This window comes from Dryobates pubescens, chromosome 24 (assembly GCF_014839835.1).
Source record: "Dryobates pubescens isolate bDryPub1 chromosome 24, bDryPub1.pri, whole genome shotgun sequence".
NCBI lineage: Eukaryota > Metazoa > Chordata > Aves > Piciformes > Picidae > Dryobates > Dryobates pubescens.
In genome coordinates this window covers 15569578-15582046 of record NC_071635.1, presented here as the reverse complement: position 1 = coordinate 15582046, position 12469 = coordinate 15569578, and the positions used below count along the sequence as shown (strand labels likewise).

The 12469-nt window shown below is 55.6% G+C and overlaps 1 protein-coding gene across 4 annotated transcripts in view; it reads left to right on the top strand.

Moving 5' to 3' along the window:
- The first annotated feature begins 230 nt into the window (after positions 1 to 230).
- The window catches only part of HNRNPD (heterogeneous nuclear ribonucleoprotein D), a 16044-nt gene continuing 3805 nt past the window's right edge, over positions 231 to 12469 (top strand). For all 4 annotated transcript variants that reach the window (XM_054172706.1, XM_054172707.1, XM_054172705.1 and 1 more), the window contains exons 1-6: positions 231 to 527; positions 4781 to 4949; positions 5985 to 6146; positions 8245 to 8376; positions 9559 to 9658; positions 10405 to 10551. In XM_054172706.1, the coding sequence (XP_054028681.1) occupies positions 325 to 527; positions 4781 to 4949; positions 5985 to 6146; positions 8245 to 8376; positions 9559 to 9658; positions 10405 to 10551 (913 nt within the window). In that variant the 5' untranslated portion in view covers positions 231 to 324. The remainder of the gene's footprint in view (positions 528 to 4780; positions 4950 to 5984; positions 6147 to 8244; positions 8377 to 9558; positions 9659 to 10404; positions 10552 to 12469) is intronic.

Sequence of the window (12469 nt, the reverse complement as noted above, 5' to 3'; positions counted from 1 at the left end):
CGCAGGGCTCGGCGCGGGTCCGGGCGCGGCGCTGGCGGCCGCAGGGCTCGGCCCGGGCCCGGCGCACGCCGCCCCCGCCGCCTCCCCGGGAGGCGAGGTCACGTGAGCCCCGCTCGCCGCGCTCCTTCCGTCCGCCATTTTAGGTTGTGTCGGTGGCGGCGCCATTAAAAAAAAGCGAGCGAAAGGAGGAGGGCTCGGGGCGCTGGTGCCGCGAGCGGGGCCGGGGCCTCGGCGGGGAAGCGGCAGCGGGGCCGGGGGCGGCGGCGGCGGCGGCTGCGCGGGCGGTTCGCCGGCCGGCCGGCGCGGGGCAGCCGCAGCGGCGCCATGTCGGAGCAGCAGTTCGCCATGGACTCGGCGGCCGGCGCCGGAGGCAGCTCGGCGGAGTCGGCGGAGCAGCCCGAGGGGCTGACGGGGGTTGGGGCGGGGGGCGCCGGCGGGGGAGGCGGCGGCAGCAGCGGCGGCGGCGGCGGTGGCGCCGAGTCGGAGGGAGCCAAGATCGACGCCAGCAAGAACGAGGAAGACGAGGGGTGAGCGGCGGGGGGCAGCGCGGGACGCCCCGCGACTTTGGTCTCCCTGGCGCCGTCCTGCTCGGGTGGGCGGAGGGGTCGTCGCCCCTCGGCCCGGCCCCGCTTGCAGCCCTGTTTGTTTACTTGGCGCCGCGGCGACGTCACGTACCGGGCCGGGCCGGCGGGGGCGGGCCGCCGGCGGAGCTCGGGCGGGCGGCGCTGCGCGGGCACCTCCGCCCTCTGTGTGCCCGCGGCTGTGGGGCGGGAGGGAGGAGCGGGGCAGAGGCTCCGGCGGCGCGGCAGCGCTGGCGGGAGAGCCGAGCGGCCGGCTGCAGCCCCGGGGTCCCGCTGGCCTGCGCTGGCAACGCGCGGCTGGGGCGGCAGCGGGCTGCCTCCTCGGCGGTGCAGGGGCTCGGCGAGGACGCCGCGCCCCGGGGCGCTTTGGAGAGGAGCGAGAGCAGCCCTGCCGCGGAGTTGGAGATGCTGCCGAGGAGCGCGGAAAGTTTCCTGCCCCTCCTCGGCCCCCGTCCCGCGGTGCAGTCGGAGGTGGCTGGTGCTGAGGGGTGCATCTGTCTCCTCGGGAGGTCTCCTGGTGTGGTGTGAGCCTAGCCGCCGCTGAGGTTGTGCTTCCTGCGAGCGTTACAGGCTGCAGCTCGATGCGGCTGAGCCTTGGGGTTGCCGGCGCCTCGTGTTGCAAACACAACCGATGTGTCAGCTGGGTGCTGCTGAGAGGCGCCTGGGCTCCTTCCCACCGCAGGCTGTTCCTCCTTTCTCCTGGAACGCGTTGCATGGGGACACTGCTTGCTTTAGGCGGCAGCTCCAGCGTGAAGACAGCTTTTCATCTTCTGAAAGGTCTCTGCCCTGATGCTTGGCATGAAGCAGCGTTGCTGTCATGCAGCAGGTGAAATCCATGCATCACGAATTCGGTTCCAGGGCAGGCTGCTGCTGTGTGCTGTCCCCTGTCTGGCCAGTGAGAAACTGAAGATGCAGGTCTGGTTTTGCTCGAGGCAGGAAACAGACTGAAGCAACACCAAGCTATTTGTCTTGTAGAGGCTTGCCATCCAAGCCTCCCTGTGATCACCAGGGATGGTGCTGAGAGCAGGGAGAGAGAACAGGAACCTCTTTTGGAGCCTTTTGCTAGGGTTAGGGGAAACAGAATGGTTTTGTTGCTGCTGTTTGCATACTTGTTTTATGTTTTGCTTGTGAATACAAACCTCTTAAAGGGTCGTCATGAGGAAGCATTTAAGGCACCACAGCCTAGAGAGCGACATGATGTTGGGCAGTGATTATATGTGGTATACACTGACTTGTAGTTTAGCCCAGTTGGGTTTTGACCTGTCAATTCTTGTGGCTGTGCAAGAAACAGTGTTCTGACAGCCCTCTTGGTAGTAGGGGGAAACCAGCACATCTTTGGTAGCTGCTTTGTGTGTGTGGATGTTGGTGTTTCCTTTGGATTAGGAGTTGGAGACAGTGGGAAGAACTCTGCAGGTTCTCATACCCTCAGATCACCCCAGTGAGAATGTGTGGACTAGAGAAATCTACTTGTTGGCAACTGCCAAGCAGCTTCCTGGCTTGCCTGCTGGAGGAGGGCCACAGCCACTAGGCATGGTGATGTCTGTGCTCTGTTCACTCTGAAGTGTAGAAGCTTTCCCAGAGAGCTGTTTGTGCTGGTGTGGCTTAGACCAGCCAGCCTGTGGCTTGGGAAGTTGTACATAGAATCATGGAATTGTCAGGGTTGGAAGGGACCTCAAGGCTCAGCCAGTTCCAACCCCCCTGCCATGGCCATGGCCACCTCACACTACAACAGGTTGCTCACAGCCACCTCCAGCCTGGCTGCAAACACCTCCAGCCAGGAGGCTTCCACCACCTCCCTGGGCAGGCTGGGCCAGGCTCTCACCACCCTCCTGGGCAGCAACTTCTTCCTCGCAGCCAATCTGAATCAATCCACTTCTAGTTTTCCCCCAGTCCTATCCCTCCTTGGCACCCTCCAAAGTCCCTCCCCAGCTCTCTTGCAGCCCCCTGCAGCTCCTGGGAGGCCACCAGAAGGTCTCCTGGGAGCCTTCTCCTCTGCAGCCTGCACAACCCCAACTCTCTCAGGCTGTGCTCAGAGCAGCTCCAGCCCTCTGCTCCTCCTCCTGGCCCTTCTCTGGACACCTTCCAGCACCTCCAGAGCCTTCCTGGCACAGAGAACTGGACCCAGTGCTCCAGGTGTGGTCTCTGCAGAGTGGAGTAGAGGGGGAGAATCCCCTCCCTGGCCCCACTTTACAAGCTGGTGACAGCAGGGTGACATTGCAGCTTAACTATCATGCTCACCTTTAGTGTTGTGGGCTGGTTCTGGCCTCAATTTTGCAGTGGAGCTGTAGTTTGTCCACATGTGGCACTTTGTGCCTGGGCTCACACCTGCAGTGGGTAGAAAAACCCTTCAGAGGACTGTTTCATAGAATGGTTTGGGTTGGAAGGGACATTTAAAGCTCCTCAAGTCCAAACCCCTGTGCTGTGGAGGGACATTGTTTAACTAGATCAGGTTGCTCAGAGCCCTGTCTAACCTTTCCTGGAATGGTTCCAGGAATGGGGCTTCTACCATCTCTCTGGGCAGCTTGTGTCTTGAGAAATCCTCTTGTTTCACCACCCTCATTGTAAAAATTGCCTTCCTTCTAGCTACTCTCAACCTCCATCTTTTGGTTTAACCCCATCACCCCTGCCATACCACAGCAGGCCCTGCTAAGAGGTCTGTCCCCAGGTTTCTTACTGACCCCTGTAAGAGCTGAAAGGCCACCAGAAGGTCTCTGTGGAACCTTCTGGAGGCTGAACAACCTCAACTTCCTCAGCCTTTCTTCACAGGAGAGGTGTTTCATTCTTCAGATCATTTTTGGGTCCCTCCTCTGGCCTTACTCCAACAGGTCCCTGCCTCTCCTGTGCTGAGGACTCCAGCACTGCAGGTGGGGTCTTAGCAGAGGGGCAGAATCCCTTCCCTGCCCCTGCTACCCGTGCTGGTGAGCATCAGCCCAGGGCAGAGCTGGCTCTGGCCTGTGAGCACACCCTGCCAGCTCATGTCCAGCTTTTCACCCACCAGCACTCCCAACTTCTTGTCTGCAGGGTTGTTCTTCACCTCTTCATCCTCCAGCCCAAAAGAATTCCTTCCTCATCTCCACTCTCAGTCTCCCCTCTCCCAGCTCAGAGCCATTGTTCCTCATCCTGGCACTCCCAGCCCTTGTCCAGAGTCCCTCCCCAGCTCTCCTGGAGCCCCTTCAGGTACTGGAAGGTTGCTCTGAGGTCTCCCTGGAGCCTTCTCCTCTCCAGGCTGAACAGCCCCAACTCTCCCAGCCTGTCCCCACAGGGGAGCTTCTCCAGCCCTCTGATCATCTCCATGGCCTCCTCTGGAGCCTCTCCCAACAGTTCCATGTCCTTGTGCTGGAGGACCGGACCTGGAGGCAGTGCTGCAGGCAGAGTCTCAGCAGAGCAGAGGGGCAGAATCCCCTCACTTGTCAAGTCCTGATGTGTCTCCTGTTGGGACACAGGCTGATGATTAATATTTGTGTGTGTGAGGCTTGCAGTGCGATGGGATGCTCCTGATTTGACTCCAAGCTTCCAGTGGAAGTCATGATCAGCACTGCCTGCTGTGTACCTTTGCTCAGCAGCACTGGTCCTGTATGTAGTATGCTGGGATGGCATTCCCACTGTTGTCTTGGGTGATGCCAGGTGTTTATAATGCCATGTTTTGGGGAGGAAAGGTACATTTTGACCATCCAGTACTTTGCTCTTTGGCTGCTTTCCGGGGCAGGGGGCTTGACTGAACTTCCTTTCTTTGTGTTAGTTTACTGACACGTGGGGTCCAGAGTATGCTTCTGTTTACCTGCACTGCCTCATGAATCTGTTGTGCCTGTGTTTGTTTCACAGGCAGGCCCCACAGGTGACCACATGGCACGAAGCCTGTGGAGGGTCAGGAGTGGTGGAGGCACAAGGAGGCAGTAAAGCATCTCCTTGCCAGTCGTTGTAGCTTCGTGGGGTAGCAGAGTAAGCAGCTGTGGCAGAAGGTGGTGCACAGCTTTTTGTGCACATGTAAATCTTCATCTGCTCTGGCCAGGATCAGTTAAGCAAGTTCCAAAAAGGGGAGGAAAAGATCTTAAAAGGGGGGTGGGGGTGGGGGTTGGAAAAGTGGGAAGTGGAAGGCTGTGTGCACAGTGCCCCTGACCAGACTCTGCTGGGTAAAGCTTCAGAGCAGAGTGCTTTGGGCAAGACAGTTCGTTAACAGCTGAACCTTCTTGTCTCAACAGGAAAATGTTTATTGGTGGCCTTAGCTGGGACACCACCAAGAAAGACCTGAAGGACTACTTCTCCAAGTTTGGTGAAGTGGTAGACTGCACTCTGAAGCTGGATCCCATCACAGGGAGGTCGAGAGGCTTCGGCTTCGTGCTCTTCAAGGAGTCAGAGAGCGTGGATAAGGTACTGCTGAGGTGCAGGGAGGCAGAGCCCTGCTCTGAGCAGAGCAGAGCTCTGGTGGCTGCCTGCATGCTTGCCTTGCACAGGGTCTGTGCCAGGGGATTCTGGAATAGAAGAGACTGAAGGTGCTTATTGAATTACCTCCAGTTTTATACCCCAGCTGTCTCAGTCGTGGTGCAGTGGCCAGGGACCAGCGGCGACTACACCACAGGAGGTTCCACCTCAACATGAGGAGGAACTTCTTCACTGTGAGGCTCACAGAGCTCTGGAGCAGGCTGCCCAGAGAGGTTGTGGAACCTCCTTCTCTGGAGACTTTCAAGCCCCATCTGGATGCATTCCTGTGTGACCTGTGCTGGATTCTATGGTCCTGCTTTGTCAGGGGGGTTGGACTGGGTGATCTCCAGAGGTCCCTTCCAACCCCTAACATCCTGTGAGCCTGTGATTCCCAGAGTCTGGCTTTGGGTGCTTACAGGGAGTGTTCTGCAAGCTGAGCACTTTAAACATACTGTACAGAAATGTCTGCTGCCTGCCACTCTGAGTGCAGCCAAAGAGCTTCCAGTCTCTGCATCCCAGAGCTGCTACCTGGACCCCTAGAGAGGAGCCAGTGGCTTTGACAGATTTGGGGGTTTAGCCAAGCAAAAAGTAACTTAGCATTTCTAAAATGCTGTTTGCACAGCACACTGAAAAGCTTTCATCTTCACTGACCTTTGGTGGCACCTTAAAGTGTCACCCAGCTCTTAAACCAGGGGAGGTTTGAGGGTGGGCCTGTGGAATGCTTTTTGAGAGCTACACTCTCACTTCTCTTGGCTGCTGCTGGCCTCCAGGTGACACTTGGAAGGCTTGGATAGAGTTCTCAGTGGGATCAAAACAATGGAGCTGTTTGGGTTTGGGGCAGCAGATCATTGCTGTAATCACAGCATCGAAACTGAAGTGATGGCATTCACAGAAATGAAGCAGAAACCAGCTGGGTCTTGCTTAAAACAGCAGGGAAGCATTTTGTTTGAGCTGTGAGTAAGATCCTGTTTGAATTCCCCACAGGTCATGGACCAGAAAGAACACAAGCTGAATGGAAAGGTCATTGATCCCAAAAGAGCCAAAGCCATGAAAACAAAAGAACCTGTGAAAAAGATTTTTGTTGGGGGCTTATCTCCAGACACACCTGAGGAGAAAATAAGGGAATATTTTGGAGGTTTTGGTGAGGTATGTGGTGAGCTGAACTACTTGTTCTTGTAGAGCTTGTTCTGTCTTCACAAATTGAGTGAAAGAAAAGCAGCCCTTCCCCCCCCCTCCCCCCCCCCCCAAATGCAGTGGGCCTGGATGCCCCTGTAAGCTTAATGGCCCAGTGTCCATGGCCATCCATGGCTGGATGGCCAGGCCCCAGGAGTGGTGGGGAATGGAGCTAAATCCAGTTGGTGGCCAGGCACAAGTGGTGTTCCCCAGGGCTCAGTGCTGGGGCCACTTCTCTTTCATGTCTGTGTCAGTGATCTGGGCAATCCTCTGAGGGTATCTTCACCTCCAGTAAGTTTGCAGATGACACCAAACTGAGAGGGAGCATAGATCTGCTGGAGGGCAGGAGGGATGTGGACAGGCTGGCTAGATGGATAGGCTGAGGTCAGTTGTATTGAGGTTCAACAAGGCCAAGTGCTGGGTCCTGCACTTTGGTCACAACAACCCCATGAACGCTCCAGGCTGTGGGCAGAGTGGCTGGAAACTGCCCAGCAGGAAAGGCCTTGGGGGTGGTGGTTGACAGACCAAGGAAGATGAGCCAGGGTATGTCCAGCTGGCCAAGAAGGCCATCAGCAGGCTGGCCTGGATCAGCAGTAGTGTGGTCAGTAAGACCAGGGAAGTGATCATGGCCCTGTGCTTGGCACTGGTGAGGCCACACCTCGAGCACTGAATTCAGAGTTGGGTCCCTCACTCCAAGGAAGACATTGAGGTGCTAGAGTGTGTCCAGAGGAGAGCAGTGAAGCTGGTGAAGGATCTGGAGAACAGGGCTGGGGAAGAGCAGCTGAGGGACATGGGGTTGTTTAGTGTGGAGAAGAGGAGGCTGAGGGGAGACCTCATTGCTCTCTACAGCTCCCTGCAAGGAGGCTGGAGCCACGTGGGGGCTGGTTTCTTTTCCCTAGCATCAGGGACAAGAGCAAGTGACCTGAAATTGTGCCAGGGGAGGGTTAGGTTGGAGATGAGGAACAATTTCTTTGCTGCCAGAGTGGTCAGGGATTGGCAGAGGTTGCCCAGGGAGGTGGTGGAGTCCCCATGGCTGGAGGTGTTCCAGAAAGGTGTGGCCATGGCACTTGGGGACAAGGTTTAGTGGCCATGGTGCTTGGACCTGATGATGTTGGAGTTCTTTTCCAACCAGAATGATTGGGCAATTCTAAACCATCACTGCAGCCCTTTCTCAGACGTCACCAGCACCAGGTGATGACAGCTCTGTGTCAGGGAACATGGATGTCAATCACCTGCCATCTTACAGCTCACTCTGCACTAGAGGCTTTTGACTTGCCTGTGCTGAAGTCTTGTGCTGCATGTTAGAGGGTAGAAGGGCTCTCCAGAGGGACCTTGACAGGCTGGACAGATGGGCACTCAGCACTGGTTAGGCCACACCTTGAGTCCTGTGTCCAGTTCTAGGCCTCTCAATTTAAGAAGGACATTGAGACTCCTCAAAGTGTCCAGAGAAGGGCAATGAGGCTGGGGAGGGGTCTGGGGTACAGCCCTGTGAGGAGAGCCTGAGGGAGCTGGGGGTGTTCAGCTTGGAGAAGAGGAGGCTCAGGGGAGACCTTCTTGCTCTCTCCAACTCCCTGCAGGGAGGTTGTAGCCAGGTGGGGGTTGGTCTCTTCTCCCAGGCACCCAGCACCAGAACAAGAGGACACAGTCTCAAGCTGTGCCAGGGGAGGTTTAGGCTGGAGGTGAGGAGAAAGTTCTTCCCAGAGAGAGTTGTTAGCCATTGGAATGTGCTGCCCAGGGAGGTGGTGGAGTCCCCATCCCTGGAGGTGTTCAGGAGGGGATTGGATGTGGCACTTGGAGCCATGGTTTAGTCATGAGGTCTGTGGTGCCAGGTTGGACTCGATGATCTTTGAGGTCTCTTCCAACCTTGGTGATGCTGTGAGACTGTAACACTCCTCCTGGTGTTTGTGATGCTGGTGGTGATTGGTTCCCAGTGATGGCAAGCACTGTGAAGGAGGCCCACCATCACATTCAAGCCTGAACAATGTCAGTTAACAAATCCAACCCGTTGGAAACGTGTTCTTAAGCAGCATGGATGGCAGGACAGGAGCTAAAATCTCTGGTGTTCTCCTAGGTTGAGTCAATAGAGCTCCCCATGGACAACAAAACCAACAAGAGGCGTGGGTTTTGCTTCATTACTTTCAAGGAGGAGGAGCCAGTGAAGAAAATCATGGAGAAGAAATACCACAACGTTGGGCTTAGTAAAGTAGGTGGAGTTTGCCCTGGAGAAACTGAACCAGGGGATTGCATGGCTGGTTGCAGCTGGGTGGGGATAAGAGGCTGGAAACTCCTGTAAGCATTAGACCTCCCAGACAGGCATTAAGGGGCTAAGAACAGGTTGCTGTCATCTTAACTCCTGAGCTTTGGGGAGGTTTTGCACTGCACCCCCAGTGGGCAGAGGGCTGGGCTCATTGGGAAGCCCCCTGCCTTCTCCAGCAGTGTAGTCAGGGGGCTGTGTCGCTGATCCACAGCATCAGGCTGCACCATCTTCTCCTGGGAGGTTGATCTTCCTGTGTTTAACAATGGAAATGCTTCCTGCTTTAAGCACCGTGTCCAGTTATGTCAGAGTGCTTCCAGAAGTCAAATGGGAAGTCAAGCTCATTGCAGAGAGCTGGATGAAATTAAACCTAGTGGCAAAACCTCAGACTGTAGATGGTATCTTCTTTTTTGGACTGATAGGTGGCATGGAAGCTTGAGAACAGAGCTGAGTTGGTCTTACTCTCTGCAACTTGTAGAGTTGCCCTCCACAACTCCCTGAGAGGAGGTTGGAGCTAGGTGGGAGTTGGTCTCTTCTCCCCACTAGCAAGTGCTGGGATGAGAGGAAATGGCCTCAGGTTGCATCAGGGGAGGGTTGGGTTGGGCATTGGAAGAAACTACTGGACTGAAAGGGTTCTCTAAGCCTGGCACAGGCTGCCCAAGGAGGTGGTTGAATGCCCATCCCTGGAGGTGTTTCAGAGAGAGGCATTGATGCAGTGCTGAGGGCCATGGTTTAGCCCCAGCCTGGGTAGAGATAGAGACTGGTTGGACTGGGTGAGCTTAAAGGGTCTCTTCCCACTGAAACAGTCCTGTGATTCATACTCTGTAACTCAGGTTTGATTTCAGTTTTTCAGCTAAATTGACCTCAGAGGTCTGCTTCAAAGGGCAAACAGGCATAGAAAGAACCCTGCATTCTCTCCACAATGAGTTACACTGGCAGGAAATGTTTTGTGTCACCAGTGGCTAACTGTTCTCAAGTTGGAGAGCAGAAGGTACCTCTTTATTTCCCCCCCCTCCTAAGGGGAGCAGCAGGGTCACCCAATCCTGTTTTCTGCTTACTGTCCTGTAAGTTTAAGAGTGGTTTGTGGGCCAGACCTTGGCTAATGGGATCTGCCTTGACCTTTCTGTGCAGTGTGAAATCAAAGTAGCCATGTCAAAGGAGCAGTACCAGCAGCAGCAGCAGTGGGGGAGCCGGGGAGGATTTGTTGGAAGAGCTCGAGGGAGAGGTGGAGGTAAGCTTGCACTGCCACCCTGCTGGGAGCTGAGGGGCTTGCTGGAGTGCAGTGGTTGAGAGTAGGCTGAGCATGAGCCAGCAGTGTGCCCAGGTGGCCAAGAAGGCCAGTGGCATCCTGGCCTGGATCAGGAGGAGTGTGGCCAGCAGGAGCAGGGAGGTCCTTGTGCCCTGTGCTCAGCACTGCTGAGGCCACAGCTTGAGTCCTGTGTCCAGTTCTGGGCTCCTCAGGTTAAGAAGGACATTGAGACTCTTGAACATGTCCAGAGAAGGGCAATGAGGCTGGGGAGGGGTCTGGAGCACAGCCCTGTGAGGAGAGGCTGAGGGAGCTGGGGTTGCTTAGCCTGGAGAAGAGGAGGCTCAGGGGAGACCTTCTTGCTCTCTCCAACTCACTGCAGGGAGGTTGGAGCCAGGTGGGGGTTGGTCTCTTCTCCCAGGCAACCAGCACCAGAACAAGAGGACACAGTCTCAAGCTGTGCCAGGGGAGGTTCAGGCTGGATGTTAGGAAGAGGTTCTTCCCAGCAAGGGAGATTGGCCATTGGGATGTGTTGCTCAGGGAGGTGGTGGAGTCACCATCCCTGAAGGTGTTTAGGAAGAGCCTGGATGAGGCACTTGGTGCCATGGTGGAGTTGATCAGATGGTGCTGGGTGAGAGGTTGGGCTCGATGATCTCCAACCTGGTTAATGCTCATTCTAACTCCTAATACCAGTCTCCTGCAGCTCTCACTTTTGGCATGCTGTGTTGCAGGCCCCAGCCAAAACTGGAACCAGGGCTACAGCAACTACTGGAATCAAGGGTATGGGAACTATGGCTACAACAGCCAAGGGTACGGCGGCTATGGAGGCTACGACTACACTGGTTACAACAACTACTATGGATATGGTGACTATAGCAGTAAGTACTCAACTCCTTGCCTGCTGCTTGTGAGAAAACTGCTGCTGCAGCTGTGAAAGGCTTGGAAACCTGCTGGCTTTGGCTCCCAGCATCATTCATCTCATTTAGGGGCTCCTTGGTTTCAGACACCCCTCTGCCTCCACACTTTTCTGGTTATTGTGGTAGGCCTGAGGCCCTGGGACATAGGAGTATTACCTCTTCTGGTCAGAAGGGAAGGTGTCCCTCAGCTTCCATAGTTTCACAGCACTGTTAGTTGTTGAGAGAGAGGGCCCCCACCTCAGCTGGCTCCTTATAAAGCTGCTCTGTAGACTCCTTGGGTTCTTGAAGTGGCCATCGTGGCCAACAACAGAGCTTAGTGTTGGTCTCTTCTCCCTAGTCACAAGTGACAGGAGAAGAGGAAATGGCCTCAGGTTGCCCCAGGGAAGGTTTAGGTTGGGCAACAGAAGGAACTTGTTCCCTGAAGGGGTTCACAAACACTGGAAGAGGCTCCCCAAGCTGGTGGTTGAATGCCCATCCTTGGAGGTGTTTCAGAGAGGCAGAGATGTGGTGCTGAGGGGAGGTGGTTTGGCACCAGACTTGGCAGAGTTAGAGAATGGTTGGACTCAGTGATCTTTTTGGGTGGAAATCTGAACATTCTAGAGAAGCTGAAGACATGTGCAGGGTGAGAACAAGTTTTGGGTAGTTTTCATGCTGCTTAGGAGTCACAGAATCACAGAATGTTAGGGGCTGGAAGGGACCTTGAGAGATCATCCAGTCCAACCCCTTTGCCAGAGCAAGGTCACCCAGAGTAGAAGATCACACAGGAGCACATCCAGGTGGGTCTTGAATATCTCCAGAGAGGGACACTCCACAACCACCCTGGGCAGCCTGCTCCACTGTTCTGTCACCTCCCAGGGAAAAACTCTTCTTCCTGTTTCCATGGAACTTCCTCTGCCTCAGCTTCCACCACTGCCCCTGGTGCTGGCATTGGGCATCACCCAGCAGAGCCTGGCTCCAGCCTCTGGGCATCACCCTGCACAGCTTTATCACCAGCAATGAGGTCACCTTCAGGCTCCTCCTCTCCAAGCTACAGAGCCCTCAGCTCCCTCAGCCTCTCCTCATAAGGAAGATGTTCCACTCCCTTAATCATCTTCGTGGCTCTCTGCTGGACTCTCTCAAGCAGTTCCTGAGGCTGTTCTTGAATTGAGGGGCCCAGAACTGGGCACAGTATTCCAGATGTGGCCTCACCAGGGCAGAGTGGAGGGGCAGGAGAACCAGAGTTGGGGTCAAGAAAGCTTTGAAACCTGATTCAGCTTGGTGCCATTGCTCCAGTGAGGAGGCTCAGAGGAGACCTTCTTGCTCTCTCCAACTCCCTGAAGGGAGGTTGCAGCCAGGTGGGGGTTGGTCTCTTCTTCCATGCCATCAGCACTAGAACAAGAGGACACAGTCTCAAGCTGTGCCAGGGGAGGTTCAGGCTGGATGTTAGGAAGAAATTCTTCCCAGCAAGAGAGATTGGCCATTGGGATGTGCTGCCCAGGGAGGTGGTGGAGTCACCATCCCTGGAGGTGTTTAGGAAGAGCCTGGATGAGGCACTCAGTGCCATGGTTTAGTTCATTAGATGGTGCTGGGTGATAGGTTGGACTTGATGCTCTCAAAGGTCATTTTCCAGCCTGGTTAATTCTGTATTGCTCCTTTCCTTATGACACATTGTAGGGTCTGGAGCTGTGGTGTTGGCCTTGCTCCTTTCCTCACACAACCCTGCAGGCTGTGGAGCTGTGGTGTTGGCCTTGCTCCTTTCCTCACACAACCCTGCAGGCTGTGGAGCTTTGGTGTTGGCCTTGCTCCTTTCCTCACACAACCCTGCAGGCTGTGGAGCTTTGGTGTTGGCCTTGCTCCTTTCCTCACACAACCCTGCAGGCTGTGGAGCTTTGGTGTTGGC